Source organism: Cariama cristata, unplaced genomic scaffold (assembly GCF_000690535.1).
Source record: "Cariama cristata isolate BGI_N322 unplaced genomic scaffold, ASM69053v1 scaffold233, whole genome shotgun sequence".
In the NCBI taxonomy this organism is placed as follows: Eukaryota; Metazoa; Chordata; class Aves; order Cariamiformes; family Cariamidae; genus Cariama; species Cariama cristata.
Window position 1 is genome coordinate 68,871 of NW_009608707.1, and position 22,468 is coordinate 91,338.

General features: G+C 38.8%; 1 protein-coding gene across 1 annotated transcript in view; it reads left to right on the plus strand.

Moving 5' to 3' along the window:
* Positions 1 to 2,901: 2,901 nt before the first annotated feature.
* Positions 2,902 to 22,468, plus strand: part of LOC104159338 (triple functional domain protein-like) — a gene marked incomplete at its 3' end in the record, with an annotated part of 112,206 nt that continues 92,639 nt past the window's right edge. Inside the window, 5 exon segments of the mRNA XM_009697220.1 lie at positions 2,902 to 2,974; positions 10,136 to 10,250; positions 12,721 to 12,913; positions 13,576 to 14,088; positions 17,156 to 17,278. Of these exon segments, the coding sequence (XP_009695522.1) occupies positions 2,920 to 2,974; positions 10,136 to 10,250; positions 12,721 to 12,913; positions 13,576 to 14,088; positions 17,156 to 17,278 (999 nt within the window).

The following is a 22,468-nucleotide window of genomic DNA, read 5'->3' on the forward strand; positions in this document are numbered from 1 at the left end:
AGGAATATGATAATCCAAAGAAGTCAGCCTTAAGGATATGCAGATCCAGAACATGAGCCAAGCACTAACATATTTGCTAGGGTGTTTACCTTGAGCAGCCCCTTAATAGTCAAAGAAATGTTAGCTAAATGTTTCTCGCTTCTTAAATGCCACAGGCAAAGTAAAACATGCAGCTACTGCACATCATCTGAGGTGAAGTAGTTTAAGGGCTTAGAAATCCGAGCAAGCACGTTGCAGTAACATCGGTGTCTTGGGTAATTTTGAGCTAAGAAAGACAGCAAAGTACAGCGCTATTTTCTGCATGCTTTTTAGGTGAGGAGAAAGTGTTTTCTACCTCTAAATTTACTGTAAAGAAAAGGAATTGCCATGGTTGATATGAAAGCTAGCATGCTAAATTGACATTAAGCTTATGGTGGGTAGCTCAAAGCGCATTGAAAAAAATTTAACTCTGGAAGTGTGCCTGTATGCCTTAGCAGTCAACTGAAGCCCAAATATTTCAAGGTGGAAAAAGATATTTTCTGTCTTTTTAGATGAGTTATTTAAGCCCAAGGTTTTTCTTCAAGTCTTGTTTAAAGCTTTAGTCCGTACTGAATGAAAACTTAGTATGAACAAAACTGTAGGCAGTTTCAGTAAAAGGTTGATAACACATAGCCAGTACTCTTGAGGAAGGTATAATGCAAGAGGTTCCTTTGGAGCTGTCTTAGACTCCTCACAGTCTGAGCGCAAATGTGAAAGAAATAGCTGTCTACCTCCGTTACGTTGTCAGTCTGGAACTACGGTATATTTGCAAAATATTGTCCATCGTGTGGAAACCCTCCATGCAGCATGGTTACCCAAGGAACCAGTTTTCCTGGTCTAGCCTTCCTGAGAAGGTGTATTGAATTTTGGGTTTGTTTATAATGTTCATGGGAAAACAGGGAACTAGCCAATGGCTGGAAGAGGATTTGTTTAGTTTTCTTTTGTTTATAATCTGTGGGTGCTTATACAATGTCCTGGTTGAACACTTTAGTTACAGTGAGCTGGAGGGACCCATTACTGACTAACATTTGTCTAAATGCATTTTTTAAAAATCCCCAGTCATGGATAGTCTGTAGTTTTCCACAGGCAATCCCATGTGCTGCTTCGCCGTACTTTCCTTTACAAAACTTCCTACCATCTAAAGTTAAACCTCTTGCTGTAATTCTAGCCAACTTTCTTTTGCCACCACTAGGTTTTAAGTGTTTTGAGGGCTGCTACCATGTCTCCCTTCAGTTCTTCAGACTAAACAGTGTCATTCGGTATAGTCCTTCCTCACAGCTCATGACATGTAAACACTTGGCCATCTTTGTCCCTTGGATGTTCTCTTTGGTGTGTCCTGGGTCTGTTTTCAAGGGTAGTGCCCATAAGTAGATACTGTAGCGGGGCAGAAGTCTCAGTATTGCTGTCTGGAATAGAAAACCTCTGATGTAATTTAAATAAACAATGCCCTTATTTACAAATCTTATGTTACTTGATGACACCAGTGTGATACCTTCAGGTTTTAGCGCTAAAGTGCACAGCCCTGTTGTTAAAGCTCAGAGCCTGAGACCAAACATTTGGATATTTTTGAGGAGGAAGAGAAATGATGGCCTCCCCTCTGGGCATCAATGATAGCTTCTGCTGCCATCTCTAGAGGGATTGTGGCCCTTTTGCACAGAGGAAGAACGATATATTTTAGAAAAGACTGCCATATGCACACCAGAGCACGCTCTTGTAAGATTTCCTTGAGACTATAAATAATTAAGCAGCTTATTTTACCTTCTAAATATCTCAAACTGTGGCTTTTAAGGAACACGACTACTGTGTTGTAGTAGGCTGTTTGGGCTGGCTTACCTAACAGCACTTCTGGGCTTCAACAGTGATAGAGAAGTAAGTGCTTCCCACTTACCCCAAAAAAGGTACTTCCTTCAGAAATGGGATTTTAAAAAATGCACATGAATCCACAGAGGCTGGGAAGGATCATACAGACAGACAATTGAAGTGTGGGTACAAGACCACCCAGTTTTTGTAAGATGAACAAGATTGACCCAAAAGGGACCAATTCTATATTGTACAGGTCAGTGTGGAATATAAGATCATAAATAAAATGCTTCCTAAATCTCCCTTTTTAAAGAAGGGAGACATTCGGAATCTGGCCACAGAAATGTAACAGAAGTAGAGAGGAGGGATGTGCTGCTTTGTAACATTGACTGTAGTCACTCACCTTGGGGACCATTTCAAACTCCATGGGTGTACAGAGGTAACATGACAAAATGTGCTGTCTGTTAGAAAATCCTGCTCCTGTCAGGCAGCAGAAGAGACATAGTTGAGAGCTTTACCTCCCAGTTCTGCTTACAGAAGTGATGTAAGGGAAGTTGCATGTAAATAGTGTTGGGGCTTTTTGGTGGGTCTTTTTGTGTGGTATTTTTTGGGGGGTTGGGAATTTTGGGAGGTTTTTTGATTGTGTGGGTTTTTTTGTTTTTGTTTTTGGCTTTTTTTTTTTTGGACTGGCAATTAGGTACCTACTCCTATTAGCTTGATGCTACTCCTCTCTGCTGGAACAAAAATGAAAGTGGGATTTGGAATGCCTGAAAGCAACAGGATCCAACTGATAGTTTTTATTTACTGATGAAAAAGGCTAATTCCAGTATCCTGTTTTCTACTGAGACTTGCTAACAGACCATGCTATTTGTGTTAAGCTAGTCAAAGCGATGACTTGTTCATTAGTAAATTTTAAAGTTTAGTTTATTTTTTTGCAGCCTTTTACTGTAAGGTTATCTTAATTTCTGTAATCATAACATTCAGATTGTATTCCAAAGGTGTTTTACGATACATTCATTAAATGTAGAAGCTGAGCTTGTCTGAATTTCTGACTAATTATCTTGTCTTTTCCTTTTTTCAGGGTTTCGCAAAAATGATGAAATGAAGGCTATGGAAGTATTGCCAATTTTAAAGGAAAAAGTTGCATACCTTTCAGGTACAGTTATTTTCTTCTGTTCTGGAGTGCATAACTGTGTTGTTAGTCACATGTAAAATGGTATTTTAAATACTTTAAATATCATTACAAAAGTCATGGGAAGCTAGGGTAGCACCTATTCCAGTTGGATATCCCAAACATAACGTGAGCATTGTGAAAGGACCTGTAATAAAGGAGATTCCTGTTTTGTTGAATGTGGAACATACTGCTTGTTGTTGTCCAGTCATGTCCTGTCCCCTCTGCGTATCCCAACGGCATTCTTTAGAACAACTTAGAACAACCTGCTGTGCCGTAGTCATATTCCTTCTCTTCTTTCTGGTTCTTCCGCTGGAGAGTTTTACAGAGATGGCTTTGTTACTGGCCCATCTGAAGCACTGGAGAAATCTCTCTGTTGCAGAGGTGAAATTTCAGTGTGTAGCTTTTGAAGCACACCTGGTATCTTCATGGTGAAATGAGTTGGCATCTAATTTTAGCTATCTCCAGCATGGACTTTGAAGGTGGTTGCCTACTTAACGGGGAATAGCAGAGGATTTGAAAGTGGAGTTTAGATGAATGAATATAGTAACTTATTCTAGGACTTGATAAGTAACTTTACTTGATGGAATGATGGCTGAGGTGCTTATTCTTGTGATCTGCGTTTTGGTGTGACTTTATGAAGTAAGTACTTCCAGATCTGTTGGGATTAAACAACATCGTTCTCTTTGCCATAATCTCAGTGTCAAATGCTTTAGAGGACAGTCTCATATGTGAAAGGTTTTTTTTTTGATAAATAATTTGTCAAGAACTCCAAAAATAAAGCCCTTATCTGTGAATACAAAAACATACAAAATGATCCCTGAAATTACACTCTTCAGAGATTTGCTGTGCATGGATGCTGATGCTTGCAAGTACAGTATGCAGTTCACAGTACTTCATCCTGTCCGATCTGCTGAGTTAAGTAGAGGTGTAAAGCAAAAAATATGTTTTTTTTTTAAAAGGTCCTGGCAACTGTAACGAATGATATAACAGACTACCCACGGCCGATTTCCCTGGTAGTGTGGGAACTTCTGCTTATGAATTGTAGTGCTGTTGAAGGCTTGCTTAAAACTGTCTAAGAGGGAAAGAAGAGGAGAAAAGGGAGTTCAGCACAATATTTCCATCCCTCGTTACTCTCTTTTTTTGGACTTTGCTTTAAGGCACTTAATGAAAATGTAGTCAGTTTCCATTCCAAAACCTCTGAATTTCCAGGTTGTCCAGAACTTAGTTTAGAACCCTTAGAAGGGATCTGAAAGATGATAGATGTTCTCTAATGTTTATTTGTAAGCATATGCCATTCTCAAAAGGCATTAACACAGTGAAAATGAAGTGGACCGAATGAAAACTGAAGATAAATTTAAGGGGAGGTGCTGGGTTACGAACCAGAGCAGATGAGGTGCAGGCAGGAAGAAGTGTTTACCAACTTGCCTGTGTGAAGGCCGCAACTTCTGACAGAAGAATGGAGCAAATAGCTGTCGGCAGCAAGACTGACTGGAACTGATCTCTCAAAATCCGTAAATTCACATTTCCGTTGCAAGTGGAGCTCAAATGAAACGAGATACATTTGTAGTGCAAGTGATTTAAAAAAACAAAAACCAAAACCAAAAAACCCCCCAAAAACCAAAACAAACAACAACCCACAACAAAACAAACAAACAAAAAACCCCCACTGGCAAAACTACCACCGTCGGTAGAGCTTAACCATTGTGGAACTAGAACTGTCAAGCTTTATACCTGAGAACACAAAGGTAAGGAAAACTGTTGGATTACTGACTTAAAGGCTTTCAATGTACCTCAATTTTTTTCCTCAGAAGTACAACTTTTTCTCAAGTACTTGGTTTTAATATTTGTAAGTACAATAACTGGTTAAAGTCCATAGAAATAGGATAAATTTATTGGGGATATGTCTACTAATATCTAAAGAAAACTCTAAGTTATCTCTACTAAAAACTCTAATAGTCCCATTAAGCCTGAGGCATCCACAAACATCACTATGATTTTTGTATTTTGTTCTCTTATCATTTATATTGGAGTTCTGGTGGAGTTTTTGCAACATGTTCGTTGTTGATTGTCAAGTACCTTCTCAAGTACAATTAAAGTATGACAGTCAACAATGCAAAGAAATGGTTCTTTTTTATAGAGCAGGAAAGTTACACAAATAACACAGTCTGAAAAAAATTCAAGGAGTGTTTGAGATCCTCAGTTCACTTCCCCAGTCTTTTCTCTGCCTTTCTCTGCTGAGACCTTCCTTCTCCAAGTTAAATGAGTAAGTATGGGCTGTATAGCAGTATATTCATCTTTGTGTTCTTAGAATACTAAAGACACTGATCTTTCCACAATGCTGACTTTCTTAAGCACTTCTTGAGACCAGCTTATTGTGAGATGAACATATAAGGGTGAGCCATCTTACGGAGAGACTTGGACAGACTGTAAGAGAGGGCTGGCAAGAACAGTATGAATTTTAACAGAGACAAGTGCAGAGTTTTCCCCCTGGGTCAGAGTAACCAAATACCCCAGTACAGGCTAGGGTGTCTGTGTGGCTGAGGAGCAGCCTTGCTGAAAGGGACCTGGGGGTCCTGGTGGACAAAAAGCTGAACGTAAGTTAGCATGGTGCTGCTGGAGCAACAAAGGTAAATCACATCCTGGGCTGCATCCACATGGGCATTCCTAGCAGAGGGAGAGATATGATGATCATCCCAATCTACTCAGTGCTTTTCAGGCCGTACCTGGAGTATTGTTTCCAGTTCTGGTCCCCACAATTAAAGAAGGGCACAAGCAGACTGGAGAGGGTCCACAGAGGGACCACGAAGATTATCAAAGGGCTGGAGAACCTGTCCTGTGAGGAAAGACTGAAGGAGTTAGGTCTTTTCTCCCTGGAGAAGAGAAGGCTCAAGGGGTACCTTATCATGGTTTTCCAGTACTTAAAGGGCAGCTACGAAGAGGATGGAGGCATTCTCTTCACAAGGAACTGCATGGAGAAGACAAGGGGCAATGACTGTTTCTGCCATAGGTATCTCCTAAGCCATTCTTGAGATGGTGTTTTTATCCAGTCAGAAATCTTGGTGTTTTAATCAAGTTAAACCTCTTGATGATAGATACCTCCCACTTTTACTCCAAGTGTACTATGTTGCGAATAAACTGTATTTATGAGAGTTGGCCTTTTCTGCTCAACAGGTACCTCTTCAATCGGTGTTAGCCTGAGTTAGGCTGTAATTCTATATTGCATTGTTTCAGTCTTTGCTTTTCATTTATTCCTTTCATTTGTTTTCAGGTGGATATATTTAACGGATCTACTCAACATAATTTCTTTTTTTTTGTGCAGTCTGAGTACTTCATCACTTCGAAAAAACTATTTCAGTAGTGTTTTTCCTCTGCCACAAATCACGGTAGATCGGATGCAATTCGATTTTGCTTTCTCCTCCATCATCACAATCCAGTTTAGCCTCCTTTATTGCACTGTTAATGGTGTGGTTTTGTAAATGAAAAAAAAGAGTGGATTTTTCACAATCTAGCATATCTGAAGATGTATTTAGATGGAAGAGAATTCTTTCTCCTTATCTCTGTTATGTGTAGCACCAGCCAGGATAGTTTTTAAAAAGAAAGTTTTAAAAAAGGGTGAATTTAGAACTAAATGTACAAATGAGGACTATGGTGCAGATAAGTCATCTGGAGTTGTTAAAATCTGTGTGTTCCTTGCACATCTTAAAATATGTTAGTGTAGCTGTGATGCTCAAACTATTAAAGAAAGGTAAAGCTAATGATTGGATGACAGTTGGAGTGAGAATGAGGGATGTAGTCTCTTGAGAATTCAATTCTGAAACAGATCTTGAAGCAGATATTTTTTTGGTAGGGCAGGAGGCAAGGAAGTACAGAGGAAGGGTAATACTTCTGTGAAGTGTTGTGAAGTACATGTTGCTGTATGTAGGTTGATATCTGCAAAGTCCCAAAGCTCACCAAGCAAGCCTGAATTCTGGTATCTGTACATACTGATTCTGGAATAAATTCTGTATGGGAAATACTTGTCCATCATGAAACCAGTCTGACAGACTGGACTGCTTTATCTTGCTGTGGTCAAAGTAACAAAATAACTTGATGTGTAGAAAGCAAATGAGTGGGTGCAGCTTCCGTGTGAATCCTGTGGTGTTGTTCTAAAATTGCCGACAGAGTGGTTCTTGAACAACAAAAAAAGAAAAGAGGCAGAGGGGAAGAGAAAAAGCTTCCTTGAACTGATTTTCACCTAACTAGGAAATAGTGTGCTTGGGTATTGGGCGTCTCACCACCTGAAATAGAAAAGCCTCCTAGAGATGTAACCATGAAGTACAAATGGAATCTTGGATGCAATTTTTTTGTTAAGTTTAGGCAGAAGTCTGTTGAAGTACAGATACTCTTACTTCTCTGCGCGTACTTACAGGAGGAGAGTGTTTTTCTTACAAGGTGCAGTTATCTTGGTTTCATATGAGGAAATAGTACTTGATAACTTGTCCTGGTTTTCAAACACGCCATAAAAGCCCTCTGTTTAGCTTTACCTAAGTACTGTGAAACTAGGTAAAAAGGCATTTCCTGAAAAGAACTGCGCTACTCATCCTGCTGGATTTTGGTGCCATTTGGAGACCGTTGACAGGACTGCTGTTGGTGATGTGCACTAGACAGAAGTGATTCATGTTGGGTGACTCATGTGAGTTGATCAGCTGCTCATGTGACACATCTTGGCATAAACAGAGAGAATATCTCGGTACTGTGGGGGTTTTGTATAAAAGGAAAGGGGTAAAAATGGAAGTCTCACCGATGAAAGTAGTAGCTTAGTATGTTTTTGTTAAACCAAGACAAACAGGGGTTTGAGTTGCATAGACTATTGTAAGACAGGAAATTCCCACCTGATGCCTCATACGCTGTTGCTTTTAATGTTACTGGTTGTGTATGACACAGGAGCATCAGGAACAAAGGAAATGAGAGTTATTTATTGGAAAAAGCCTAAGAAAGCTTGCAGTATAGCTGATGGAAAAGGCCCAAATCTTAGGGACTTTTTTGCTTAATATTTACAATTTTCATATCTCATGTAAGACTGGATAGTGAATTTCTTTTCACCAAAAATCAAGGCTGTATTAATTTCTTCGTTACTCAACTAGACCTGAAATTTGTGCGACAGATTTTGTATCCAATATACAAAAATGTCAGGATATGATTTATCAGAAATTTAAGCACCACACGTTAAAAATGGTGTTTCTCTGTAGTGTATGTGGAGCTGGGAGCCAACTAGAAGTGGCATCCAAAATGACATAAAGAATATGGGTTTCTTTCCTCTGCCATGTTGGAAAATCGCATGATTCAGGAATCACTGTGCGGGAAAGGCCCAGAGGACTGATCTGAGGTGACTGCATCTAACAAGGCGTTTGTTTAAAACACTTAGAGAGCGTTAAAGACAATTCAGCGTGTGCTCTTCCCTGCTAGCTGCTTTTTAGAGAAGAATTTCCAGCCTATGCAATCAAACACTTTTTCTGGGGCATTGGAATCAGTAGCGTTTACGAGTTGAAATGTAAATTTTTAAGTTCTATGGTTGATGGCCTGTGGTGTGGTGAGGAGAGCATTAAGGGCTGCAGCAGATTTTGAGCTACGTTTGGTAGCTTTGGAGCCCAGTGATCAGTCTGGAGCTGAGTGGCGGCCTGGGCTGTTGGAGTCTCAGTCTTGTCATTTATCCTTCTTCTCTCTTGTGGCTTCTGTCTTGTTTTTATCTGTCACTTGCTATGTAAAAATCCTCAAAGCTTTCTGCTTGGCGGGTGGGTCGGGGTGGTCAAGACCAGATTTGCCCCTCTCCATTAGAATGAGGCAACTCGGTTGTTTTTAGTCTCGTGTCCCACTTAAGAGGGTCATGGGAAATAAGAATATGAATTTCCTTTTAAGTTTAGGATTCTGGCATTGCAGCTTGACAGAAATTCAAAGTTGCTTTTGCCTCTTCTGCGTTTCATTTGGTGCCTCATGGGGGACATGTCCAGTGCAGGCAGTCCGTGGAGACCTTGACAACCTGGCTCAGTGTCTCTAGCAAGCACACGCAGACTGTGTTGGGGAGGATAGTGAAGCATTTTTGAGGGACTGGTTTTATTCATTTGCTTTTGGCCTTCCTTTCTAAGGTGTTTTTTTTTTTTTTACAAAAAAGACTTTGTTTAGTAACATGGATTTACAATGAGGAGCTGATTTACAATGAGAAACCATTCAGGACAGAAGACAGTGATTTTCTGTGTTTCCATGGGACAGGAGAAGATGGTCCACACATCTGTGGTTGAGAACATATATGTGAAATTTAGCTTATAAGAGTATGTCTGTGTTATTATACCAAAGTTCATAAAGACACCCTACTGACTTGAATTTAGCATTTAGTAATAGTAACACTTTGTTATCATGAGCAAGGGGTTGGATATAGAATTGCATTTTAGTGTTCAACTGCAGTAAGTGTGTGCAATTTAACGAATTAAATGAGCACGTTAAAGTGGAAGCACTCAAAGTCACATTTTTTGCCTTACATATTAAGTGGATTCAGAATTGCCTGCATTGCTAAAGAATTAAAAACTATAAACTGACAATTCAGAGTCTGTATGTCAGAACAGGGTAAAAATATAAATTAAATGCTTAACTAGTATCCATCTAATCATCTAGTATATAGATTGGGTGGGAAATACTGTACACCTGAATTCTGTGCTAGTAATGAAGTTTACACTGAGTATCCTCTAAATACTTGGTACAAAGTAGCATAACTCTATAATTAAATTTAATCTGTACAATTGCTGATTCGAAAGTTAAATACGTAACAAAACACCACTGCTGGAGATGTCACACTGCTAGTCAAACTTGAATGTGACTGTAATGTATAAGTGTAATGCTATGGTTATTTTTTGTTTCAATTTTTTGACAGACACTTCCTCATTTTATGAATTGTGACAATATGCTGATTGATATTCCCAAAATTCAATTTTAAGCTGGTCTCTAAATGACGGTGTGGCATTTAACTTGAAATCACTGCTGCTTTTTTTTTTTTCCAATGGATATTCATGAAACTGTGTAGAACTTAGGTTTTCCAAAAGTGTTCTGAAAACTAGTTTTGCAAACAGGGATGATGTTATGCTGTAGGGTCTTTTAACATGTTTGATTTTTCAGGTGGCAGAGATAAGCGTGGAGGTCCCATTCTAACATTTCCGGCTCGTAGTAATCATGATAGAATACGGCAAGAAGATCTTAGAAGACTAATTTCTTACCTAGCATGTATTCCTAGGTAAGTGATGGTCACTTGACAAGATCTGAAGCTATTAAACAAAAGAAATGGATTATGTTGCGGTATCCCCACAAGCTAGAAGACTGAACGAGTTAAGAAAATAAGCAAATTTATACCAAGTTTTGTCAGTTACTGTTTTCAAACTGCATTTTGGAAGAGATCTAAATAGTTGCTCTGCCTTGTAAAAGGAAGGCTGTTGGCAGAATGACTGGTCTGCTGTAACTGGAAGTAGTTCATGTCTTGGAAATGATACCGCCATGCCGTATTGCTGTCACTGTGTTGACAATTGCAAATACAACCCAAAGCCTTGCAGTACATCAATAATTAGAAACAAGCTGGTCATCATTCACAATATGCCTTGTGTGGAGTGAGGTCAGCACAACACTCTTGTTATTTGTATTAGAGAAGTTATAGTGCCCTGATATAGAACAGGAATAACCAGGAGAGACAGATGTAAAATTGCTTGTACAGGTCTCAGATAAACCTGTGGAGAGATCAGTGAAAGTACTGATATCATTGTCTTATCAACAATTTAAGTTAGGAATTACAATGTGCTGTTTAAATAAATCGGCAGAAATCAACTCCAGTGATTGTGTGTGTGTATATATACACACCCATATATATATATAAAAAAAGTTGTATATTAATTATTGCAGTACTGTTACTCAACATAGCTGAAGATTCAGAGGTATCTGTTGTTTGGCAAATTTAACAATTTATCAGATTTAAAAATATTGCTAAACTTAAGTCATCAGCGCTGACTAGACCAGGCATTAGTGTAGTTCACATTTACCTAACAGATGACCTTGGCTGACTAAAGCCTCCTGGAACAATTTTTTTGATCCTTGGCCAAAAGGGGTTAATCTTTTGCAGATGATGGGGTCACATAACTGGAGGACACATCTGCATTGTATCACATGATGAGGGGCCGCTTTGTACACCCCCCCCCTAGGTCTATGCCTCATGAATTAGTCGCAAGCACTCCTCCTCATGTGCTGCTCAGTTTGTGTGATAAGATAGGGATGGGCTGAGCAATACTTGTTTAAGAGCATGCAGCCTTTCAATAATGGGTGTATCTTTAAAACAGTAGTTGTTTTTGTCCTTTAATCCCATAAGGCTGTTAGAAAACATTTTCACCGTGGTCAAAAAATTGTATATTATAGCCTATGTGTATTCCAGGCTAGTCAATTTTAATATATTTTCCTGCTACTGTTGCCATTTTTGGCATTCCTATGGGCAGGTGGGACAGCCAGCATTTATCTTGATAAACTCCTTTTTTTGAAATGGAAGTTTGGTATTCTGTGTTTTTTTAAACTTTAAAACAACTCCTCTTCTAAGGAACCTATATTACCACTTCTTTCAGAAAGTCTTCTGCTTTCCTGTATCAGTCATAACTCATCTTTCTACAGCGTGACCAATGAGACTGTGTGAAGTATGGCACTGAAGCTTCCATACTTCTTCGACGCTCTGAAAACCTTACCACATGAATTCCAGAATTGCATTTACGTTAGTCACATCCCTGAAAGTGACTCATGTTCTCAAACAATGGACATTTGATCCTTTTTGATAATCCGTTGGCTATGATGTATTGGTTTTGAGGTATTTTCCCTTTCCATGTTAACAAGGTCATGTAGCAAAGTCTACTGGAACAAAATCAAAATTTCTGGTGTTGGTGGTGATTGCCGCTTTTGATCAGCAGCAAGCGCTAAATGTACAAAAGGTATTGATGAAAAGAAATTAAATCTACCATTCTCAGAAGAATTGCCAGAGAATTTGGGTGTAAGGTCTGTCAACTTTTGGACAGCAAAATTGAGCTCAAATTTTGTAGAAGTAGATTGATGCAGTTTTCTTCACAGCCATGAAATGCTTTCTTATCCATTAACTATCCACAGATCGATCCTGTTACAGAAGGAATTGTCAATAAAGATTTTTTTTCCCTCTACAGACTCTAGCTCTCAGATAATACAGGACTAAATCTGAGACAGTTTTAAAAAGTTGCAGAAGTGGTAGGTAAGAGCAGTATGCCATCTTCTGTCTTTTAGAGAATCCCCTCAGTCATTAGGAAGGCATGAATGTTGTCATCAGTAAAGTGTGTGTGTATGTTCTGAAGAGTCAGCTGTAAATGAATTACATATTGCTGCTTCAGTAAACGGTGTGTTTAGTGTCTGTGTAAGGTGAAGGAGAAACAGGACTGGAAGGTGAATCGTTGTGAATATAAACAATGAAAATGAAAGAGAAGTTAAAGGCAGATTATCAAATCAGGTGTAAAACTATCACCCACAAGGAGTTTGGCAGGAGAGCAAGAGAAGCTTCCTGAGAGGTTCGTGAGATCTACTGTACACATCAGCTAGTCAACAGTGAAACCCTAGGGTGTTACAGCTGGCTGAGAAGACTACGTTCATTAGATGGTAGAATGCTGTGTTTGAAGTTGTAACACTTGCTTGATAACCTTTTCTTCTTTTTTCTGCAGTGAGGAAGTATGTAAACGAGGATTCACCGTCATTGTAGATATGCGTGGGTCAAAATGGGACTCTATAAAACCTCTGCTGAAGATTTTACAGGAATCCTTTCCATGTTGTATTCATGTTGCACTGATAATCAAGCCAGACAATTTCTGGCAGAAACAGAGGACTAACTTTGGCAGCTCGAAGTTTGAGTTTGAGGTGATTTTCCCTGTGGTATACAAATTTACATTTATTTCATTACTTTAAGTGTGCTCACTACTGATTGGCACCTTGAAAACTCTCAGATAAATTATGTTCTAGATGAGAGAAAGGGGTACATTAGACCAGTGGTGCTAGAGGGAATGTAGTTTTCTTCATATACTTAGGCTAGGTAGTTGTGCATGTTGTCATTTATATTCTTTTTCTGAGCATGAGAAAGATGGAATTAGGGTTTTACCCCTAATGGTAAAAAGTTAGGTTTCATCTGTTTGTTGTCTTGGTCTGCATTGTGGTAATCGTGATAGCACCAGCATCCGGAAGAAAGCAGCCAACTGAACCTTGCTGTTATCCTCCTGCTGCTTTACAATACACAAAATCAAAACTTAATCAAAACAGTAGTCAAAAGAGTGGTTGCTGTTTTCTCCTTAAGTGTAGTAAGGTAAGAAAGATACAAAATATTTCTCTCATTTGGGGAAATACTTGCAAGACAGGAGACTGATCAGAATTGACACTTGAAGAGAAGTGTATGAGAAAAGTTAAGTCCCGTGGACTTCATGAGCAAAATTTATGAACTCTTACAAAGAAAAAAACAAGAACTTGAAAGAAAATTTCAAATTCATTTCAGTAACAGCATTTTTTTTATTTTCATTTTTATTTTTTAGACAAATATGGTGTCTCTGGAAGGCCTTACCAAAGTAGTTGATCCTTCTCAGCTAACCCCAGAATTTGATGGCTGCTTGGAGTACAACCATGAGGAATGGATAGAAATCAGAGTTGCCTTTGAGGACTACATTAGCAATGCAACCCATATGCTGTCCAGACTGGAGGAACTGCAAGATATATTGTCGAAAAAGGAAATGCCTCAGGACCTGGAAGGTGCTCGCAATATGATAGAGGAGCATTCACAATTAAAAAAGAAAGTCATTAAGGCCCCTATTGAGGACCTTGATGTGGAAGGCCAAAAACTGCTCCAGAGGATACAGAGCAGTGATAGCTTTCCCAAAAAGAACTCTGGGTCAGGGAATGCAGACTTGCAGAACCTTTTGCCCAAAGTATCCACCATGCTGGACAGGCTGCACTCAACACGGCAGCATCTGCATCAGATGTGGCATGTGCGGAAGTTGAAATTGGACCAATGTTTTCAGCTCAGGCTGTTTGAGCAGGATGCTGAAAAGGTAAGGGGTTGGGGGAGGGGAGTATAAAAGGATGCTGCTTGACGGACTTGAAAGAAATACCAAGGATAACTGCAAATAGTAATTTTTGTCTTTAGAGTTAATCACTAGCCTTTTAATCAGGATTTTTTCTTGACTGAGAGGGACTCTTAGTCTTCTGGAGTAAAGGGGATGGAGTAGTAATTCTAAATTGTAAAGAGCACAGGTAGCTCTCACTGAATAAAATTTAAGTGGTAGTGACTTTAAAGCTTTTGCTTTGGTGAGTTTTTGTTCCAGACAGATGCTTTTACATTCATCAAGTGAAGATGAATGCTGCATGCTTTATAAATACAGATGACTAAGAACTGCAACGGTCTCCTTTTGAGCGACCCTTAGATTTGAGTGGCAGGCAGTCGACAAAGTCTGAAGAGGCTGACATGGGGAACAGCTTCACTGAGGCAGGATTTAAAGTCCCAGGCTAAAAACTGATGTATCTCTTTTGACAGTGCATATGTCATTAACAGGGGGATTGAGTGATCTCAGAATGTTTCAGGCTAACCAGTCCCTTCAAATGAGAAAGCCCTTGATTGTCATGGGATTTGAAGAGGAAGTATGGCAGGCAGTACACTTTTAGATGAGCTTGAGTAAGATTTACTTTCATACAGAATGGTTTTGCACTCACTTATTATTAACTTGTTATCTTGGAACAAATAGCTTTAAGAAAGGGTGGGGAGTTTTTCTCCTTGAGAACAAGTAACTAGACTATGCAGTGAAGTGGTTAAGTATGGTCTTTGTCAGATTTCTTGAAATATTTTATGTAAGAATACCTGAACTGGATGAGATCAAAGGTCTGTGTTAAACCAGTATCCTGCTCTCCAGCAGTGGCCATAAGCAGGTGGATGGGGAAGAGTAAAAGCAGAGCAAGCACATATAATACTACTACTTCCTCTGTTTTCCTCCCCCGTACTTTCCCTTACCCTCATCATTTCAACTCAGGGACTTTCTTTACACTACTCTTAATGTTATCTGCTCTGTTTAAAAAAGAAAAAAAATATTTGAATTACCATTTAAAGTAGGTGTTTACTGAATGTGTATAGCTGAAAATAGTAGGGGCGTGTAAAAAGTTGAAAAAAATCTGGTCAAGTGTTTTTAGAGTTATAAAATTATTCAGAAAATAACAAACTGTTGGTCTGGCATTGCTCTTTCAGACCCAAAGTGCTTTTTAGCAACCTTTCAGCCACTTAATTACAGTATTAATTATTCTTTATCACAGCATGAACAAAATATATTTTGATGGTGCTCATGTGGTGTTGAAAGATACATTCTTCATTTACTCATCTGAAAGTTGCCTACATAACTTGGGCTTTAAGAAACTCCTTGTGAAATACTTGAGCCTGTGGGATTGATCTCTTCCTGTCATGTGGTTGCATAAGCTCCTATCTGTATTTTCTAAGTTCCTGATTCCAAGAATAAGTCTATATTAAACTAACACATCTTTCTTTCAGAATAGAGGGAAATGTTAGGCACCTCAAAATGGGATTGACAACAGCTAGCGTACCTGGGACTTTATTCTCTCATCAGCCAGTAGAAAAACACTAAAACAAAGGTCTATGTAGTATCCCAACTCACTTTTGGATTAAGACTCTTGCCTTAATCTACTTGCAGCCCTGATTTCGCTGCTTGTGTCAGATTAGATTTCATAGCTCAGGGCTTCTTTATCAGTGTTTGTCTATGTGGTTTTTTTAGGTGCAGGAAAGGGCTGGATCTTTGTTGGAAAAATAGAGGGTATTGGAAGGGGAAAAATATACATGTTCATTTTGAAGGACTTGCAGAACTCTTTGCACAAGAAATCTGGGCTGGTTCAGGAGAAGGCAGAAAAGGGGTGAGATGGGAGAGAATCTGATTGAAAATGCCCTGTAGGTATCTAAAGGCAGCAAAGTCAGACTAGACATAGAGAATGGTGGTCATGGGCAGGCCCAGTGTCTATTTTGAATAATGTTCTAACACATCTTCACTGTACTCTAGATAAGAAACTGAAAATTTTAGGAATATGTGATCAGCTGTCTAAGCTCTTAAAACTTTTTTTTTGGTTTACAGTCCTTACCATATTGTGGTCTACTTATAATTTGTTTTGTCATGTACCTGGGTGGAATAATGGATTTGATAATATTGCTGAGTTAGCCAGCATATTTTAAAAGATCTTTAGATGAGTACTTACTGCTCATTGCTACCATTTTTTTCTGAACAATTTTTTTCATCTTAACCAGAGAGTAGGTGGGTCTTTTGAGCTGAGCTATAATGCAGCTTTCAAGACCATTGCAGGGGAGTGAAGTGTTGTTTAACCTTTGTCTATGTTGCTTGGTCTTTGAAAACTGTCTTCCAGTGCCACTGTTAACATACCTATGTCCGTCCGTTGATGGTCATTGTCAGATAAGGTCTTTCCTAAGATTTGTCTGAATATTGAGTATTAAAATACTTTTTAAAAAAAAAATTTAAAGATTATCATTAAACTTGTCTGGAAGAAGGTAATGTGTAACTGTATTCAAGTATAGTTTCTGTAATTTGTTTAGCAATAGAAAAGTTGTTTTCAAATTTGCTGTAAAGTTATGAACTAAAAATATTAAACTTGCTGCTGAAGTGCTTGATCGGCAAGAATGAATTTATATTTAATTTCCATGAGTTGCCATTTTCATTCTAAATTACTAAGATGCTGACGTCATGAAATACTGACACTAGAGAATGTATAAGCTTGGTAACTCAGGGCTGTGCTCCAAGCCTGTTTGTTTACTATGACTTCTTTGTAGTAATGAAGTTTATGATTATGCTTTACTGTAGCTTGTTGAGATGAACACCTATAGTAAAGATTTAACAGCCTTAGCTGTTTGATCCAAAAAGTCAGATTTCAGCAATGATTTGGTTAAGATGTACAGTAGCTTACAATGGAAAGAGCATCAGTGTTAATTTTCATAGTCTTAGACTCTTCCTGTCTTCTTTGTTCACAGATTTCTCACATTACTTGTCTATGATTTCTGCCATAACAAATTAATGTGTTTTGTTTTTTTTTTTTTTGCCCCTTAATATTTTCTTGTAGATGTTTGACTGGATCACACACAACAAAGGTCTGTTTCTGAACAGCTACACAGAGATCGGAACCAGTCACCCCCACGCGATGGAGCTTCAGACACAGCACAATCACTTTGCCATGAACTGTATGGTAAGAACAGACCTCGCTTCACAGCAATGACACATTGTCTATTTGCTCTATGTTAAGGTAGAATTCATAAATCATACACATAAATCATTCCTTCTGTTACAAGTAGTGCAAATTTGTATTTCAGCAGTGAAATTATAAAACAAAAAGGAGGAAAATAAAGGGTAGCCAAGTACAGAGGTTCTGTGATCAAACAACAAAATTATTTTGAAAAGTATTCAACACATCCTCAGTACTTCTCAAATATAATCATCCAGACTTCTAGAACCTGGGATGTGTGTTTGAGTACTACTTTGAGTCTTGTAGGAAATTTCAGAGAATCATGCGTAATACAGAATTTAGCACTCCATACAGAAAGAAATAGCTCTCAGGATTTTCTGAATAGGTTGCAACTCAGACAAAAAGTTCTGAGAAGTAGTAATCAACAGCTGAGCCTGGTGTAATAATTTTCCATATTTTTAAGAAGACACACTTCTCATTTCTGGCACAGTAGAGTGGAGCTAAACAAACTTTTCTTTGGTCAAATACCATCTTAGGATGAGCTATCAGTAGGCTGCAATTAAGAATTTGGATTTTAACTGGCAGTGAGAGAAAGCTGCTTATTTTCAGTTTCATGAATTCCTGTTTGAACATGGGGACCAAATTCTCAAGTACATTTTAGATCCTTTTCACTAGCAGGATTGGAGGTGTTTAAATAACTTTGGGAGTCTGGGCCTAAATCCAGTCCCTGGCTGTCAGCTCAGTGAAGGAAGAACACTACCAGTCTTGTTAGAAATTAACATCCTTGGCAGCCCAAGGATGGGAATTGGATTAAAGTATGGCTGAAACAATCAACTCTTGCAAGAGGGTGTTTTTGTAGGGCAGGACTACTAATTGTGGAAAGAGAGAGTGGCAAAGTAAACGTACCTAGGTTATGCATCTTGCTGAAGTAACAGAAGGACTAGTAAGGCAATTCTTGTGTATGGTATAGCTAGAGTTGGAGCAATAGAAGACATGAGTAGAGAAGGTACATTTTCTTCTTATGCAACTCAGGTGTGTTTGCAAAAGTTTAAAAAATGTAAAAATCAATATGAACTTTTAAAAAGTAAAGCAAATGCTGGAGAACATTGTAATTAAGGTGTGTAACTTCATATATGGATGTAACTTTGACCATTAGGTTTGGAAGGTATAGGTTCACTCCATGGGCACAGGGAGTTGCTCCTTTGTGGAGTACCTTGTTGTTGCTCATGGCTCTGCATATGAAGTAGAGCAGAAGGAAACTCGCAGAAGGACAGTAGGTGTCATTGACATGAGATGACTTTTGGAACTTAGCAATTTTGGATGGCCTTCCAGGCAATTCTTGGGCTTGTACTTTAAAGGTTAAATTATTCTTCTGTCGGCTTGTCCTTGTATTAGTCGCTATTGTCCTCTTTTCTTCAAATTGGATGACTTCCCCCTGCCCCCTCCCCCTACTCTTCGGATGCTATCAACAGTAGGAAGCACTTAAGCCTTGTAGCATAATCCCTCCTGCTCTGTTTTTGCTGTTAGTCTTTTGCTGCTATTTTCTGTTTTGGCTGTAGTAGTCAAATGCATTAATTACAGAGGACTCTTTCTCAGCCTGTACAATGATTTCTTGAAGCATACAAGGAGCAGCTTAAATTTGGGGCAAATTAAACAGCCTAAATATTCAAAAGGAGAAAAACAAGCTGCAGTTTTTCTGCAGCATAGCCGCCCCAGAAGGTGGTTCTTTGGCACAGAATAGGAAAATCCAAATTCAGAATGATCAGCCCCGGTTTTGATTTAAGCAGTGTTCAGGTTTTCTAGGTTTTATTTGGTTAAATGGCAAAAGCCTTACATGTAGATTAGGGGGAAAGGTTAAACTGAATGTGACATAAAAAAAAAAATGACATGAACTGACTAATTTTTGGCAGGTCTTTTTCATTAGCTTTTAACTGGAAAATTGTTGGGCAATCTTAACTCCTGCAAGCATGTTCAGCTTCTCCCTGACCACCTTCACATACACATGCTACTCTTTGTTCACTGTTCCTGTCAGTGTAACTGTTCAGTAATCAGAGTTGATTTAAAATCTCATATGTGAATGCTCTAACACTAGAGATGGAATTTAATTTTTAACCCATCTACGACCATGCAAATTTATTCAATTGTATGGGGTAGAGGAAGGAAGAGTGGCAGCTATGTGTAAGGCTTATTATATGCAAGAGATTTTGAAGGCTTTTCATTGTGGCCCAGATTGGATCCTAATAGGTCTTGCTTTCCAGGCAGTTTCCTTAGGCTCACTTTGGGTGGGGAAGGGCTGTTCAAAGGATAAATGCTGCCCAAATAGCTAAATGCAACCTCTTGCACTTGCTCACAGCTTAACCCTGATAATTGATGTTGCAGCTGCTCTTCCCAGCACATTGTGGTTGCTACAGGGCACATGCTCCCTTCGCAGCAGGTGCTACCCTCTGTCAATAGCTGGCTCTCCCATCTCCCCTTCCTTCCCAAGTAGCAGCTTGGCTTTCCAAGAGGTGCAGGCGGGCAACTTCTGCAGCTGCTTATGCCAAACTCGGGTGAGAAAGAGTGACGGCATTTGGGTCAGATGCCAAAATTTTAATCTAGTCTTCTAGTCTGAAATGAGCCACCTGGATGTAAACTATTGTGAAAGCTACTTAGTTCCTGTCATGAACAGGAGTTGGTTACATCCAGGAGAAAGAGAATTTGCTGAGTTTTTTTTTTTTTTTCCTTGTAATGGTTTTCTGTCGTTTTTTAGAATCTGATTTTCGGTATAACAGCACAAAGTAGTTGAAAGTTTAAACTAAATGTTGTAAAACAAAAAGCTGAAGACGACATTGGGGGAGGAGATTTAACTGGACTTTGAGCAGTTTCATTAGTAAGTAATATGCCTAGGAATGTTGTATGTTCAGTATGCGGTAGGCTTATGTGATTGCACTTCAAGGTAACAGGAACAACTTCATGAAAGTTTTAAGCTTAGTACACAGACTGGTTCTCATTGCAATGAAACGGTTCCAGAGGAAAGCTGGATAGGTGCAGCGATGTGCATTGAAGATGGACATATGTTTGGTTACCATTGCTTAACACATAGGTTGATGTGGCTAAAAAGGCTACTGTCTGAAAGATAGTTCACGTGCAGCTGTAGGTATGTGACCTGCTGTTAGTGAATTAGAGAGGCTGTGCACTGATAAATGTCAAGACTGTGTCTTTATAGAGCAAGCAGATCCCATGTTCCCTGACTGTGGGGAAAAATAAACTCACAATGATTCTCCTCTATAAAGATGAGGATGGTTTTTCAGTACGATTTAAAAGGCCTGCTTTCAGCAGCGGTAAATTGCTGTTGTCAAGCCCTGAGATTTATTTGAGTTGAGCAATACTCAGTTTCAGCTTGAAGTTCCTCTTTGAGTGACTAAACCAATGCTTCACTTCTCAAAACAAGTTTTTAGTACCTTTTAAGGGAGAAACTTGCGTATAAGACATTGTAGAAGTTGCAAATACAAAAATTATCTGTCAAGTTTTTGAATGGCAAAACCAAAGTACCTATGATTATACAATTAGTCAGTCTTGCATGCAAGAGTGGGAGAGACAGATTCTGTGTCTGTCCATTCTTTTCCTGCCATTCTCCATAAGTCTGCCAGGACACAAGGAAAACAAAAGCAGTCATGTGAAATATGGGTGAGGAGGAGGATGTTATTAACTGCATGAATATTTTCTTCTGCTCTTCTTCCTAGACCAAATGGCCTTGCTTTCATTACAGATTAACTGTGCCCCTCACTGCACTGGTGAGGGTCAAAACAATTGGAAAATGATGTAGGCAAAAGGAAACTTTCTTTGGAGAAGGCTGATGCTGGGTACTATTAAAGAGCGTGCTATGACTACTTCTTGTCTCGGGACAGATAGGACCATCAGTAGAAGCTATGTTTATTAACTATAATCCAAAAAATCTGGTGTCAATTGTAAGCATATTGCTAAGTTGATTAATGTTCTCAAAACAGGCGGTTTGCATATACTAAATCACTTTATCAAAGTAGTAATCAAATAATTAATGCCATCTGAAAAAGAGTGCCAGAGAAGAGCACTGGCGAGAGTTTTGGGAGCTTAAAATAAAGGTATGAACACAACACTTGAATATCACTGAGTTTACAGAGTTAAAAGTTACAAAGATGATTTACTATCTTGGCTTGCTCAAATTCATCCACAGGTACAAATGAAAATATTAAGAAGGTCAGATGAGGTAAAATCAGCTTAGCTGACAGCTAGTGTCACTTTTTCCTCTTCCTTTGTACTACTGATATATTTCACTCTTGAGTTTCTTTATATTTTAAATATGTATTTTTGTAACCATACAGAGTTGTCGCTTGAGATAGACTTAAGGACCATGTGAATTCTAGACTGTCCTGGGTCCTCTTGAGACTTCAGCAAATGAGAGCAAGACCACGGGTGTGAATTGTACATTCTTCCTCAGACTGCTCTGAAATGCAGATATTGACAAAAGACTGTGCAGAATGATGAACACTAGTAAGATAGTAAGCTAGCAAGCTAGCTCTTCTGTCTTGTGGGGGGATGGATGAACACATGTCTGTTTTGGTGGGGGTTTTTTTTGGTTTTGTTTTGTTTGTTTTTTTAACTAATACATCAGTTAGGCAGGGCTTTCAGTAAAAAATAAAAAAATAAAAGTTAAATGGTAAATTCCATCAACTGTCCAACCACTCTAACATCCCTAACAGGCAAGATAAAGACTCCAAATAGGCATGGGGCAGTAGACTAGGTAAAATACATTGTCAAGTTTTTGGTAGTTCTGAATAACCATAGTTTAAGCAAACCATGGATTTGTAATGTTTTTGAAGTTCAGGGAATGCACAGCTGTGGATCCTGGTCAGACCGGGAGAATGTTTTTTGAGTGCGCATCTGTAAGGGAATCTTTCTGGTGCCAGAGCAGTTAATGCTTAGGCGCAATGTCTGGATGCCACCAAACTGAGAAGACAATGAAAAGGCAAAATGAGTTGAAGCTGTTTCCAGCTTCTGAGGAGCACTCCAAAGTCAACAAGAAGAAATAGAAAAGGCTAGATGTGCAACACTTAAGAAGGAAGAAACAAATGAACAGATTTCAAAAAGCAATCAGCTGGTGAGGTGTTAATATAGCAACAAGCATGTTCATGTCAATGGATCATGAACTAAAGGAATACAGTGGTGTTACTGCAA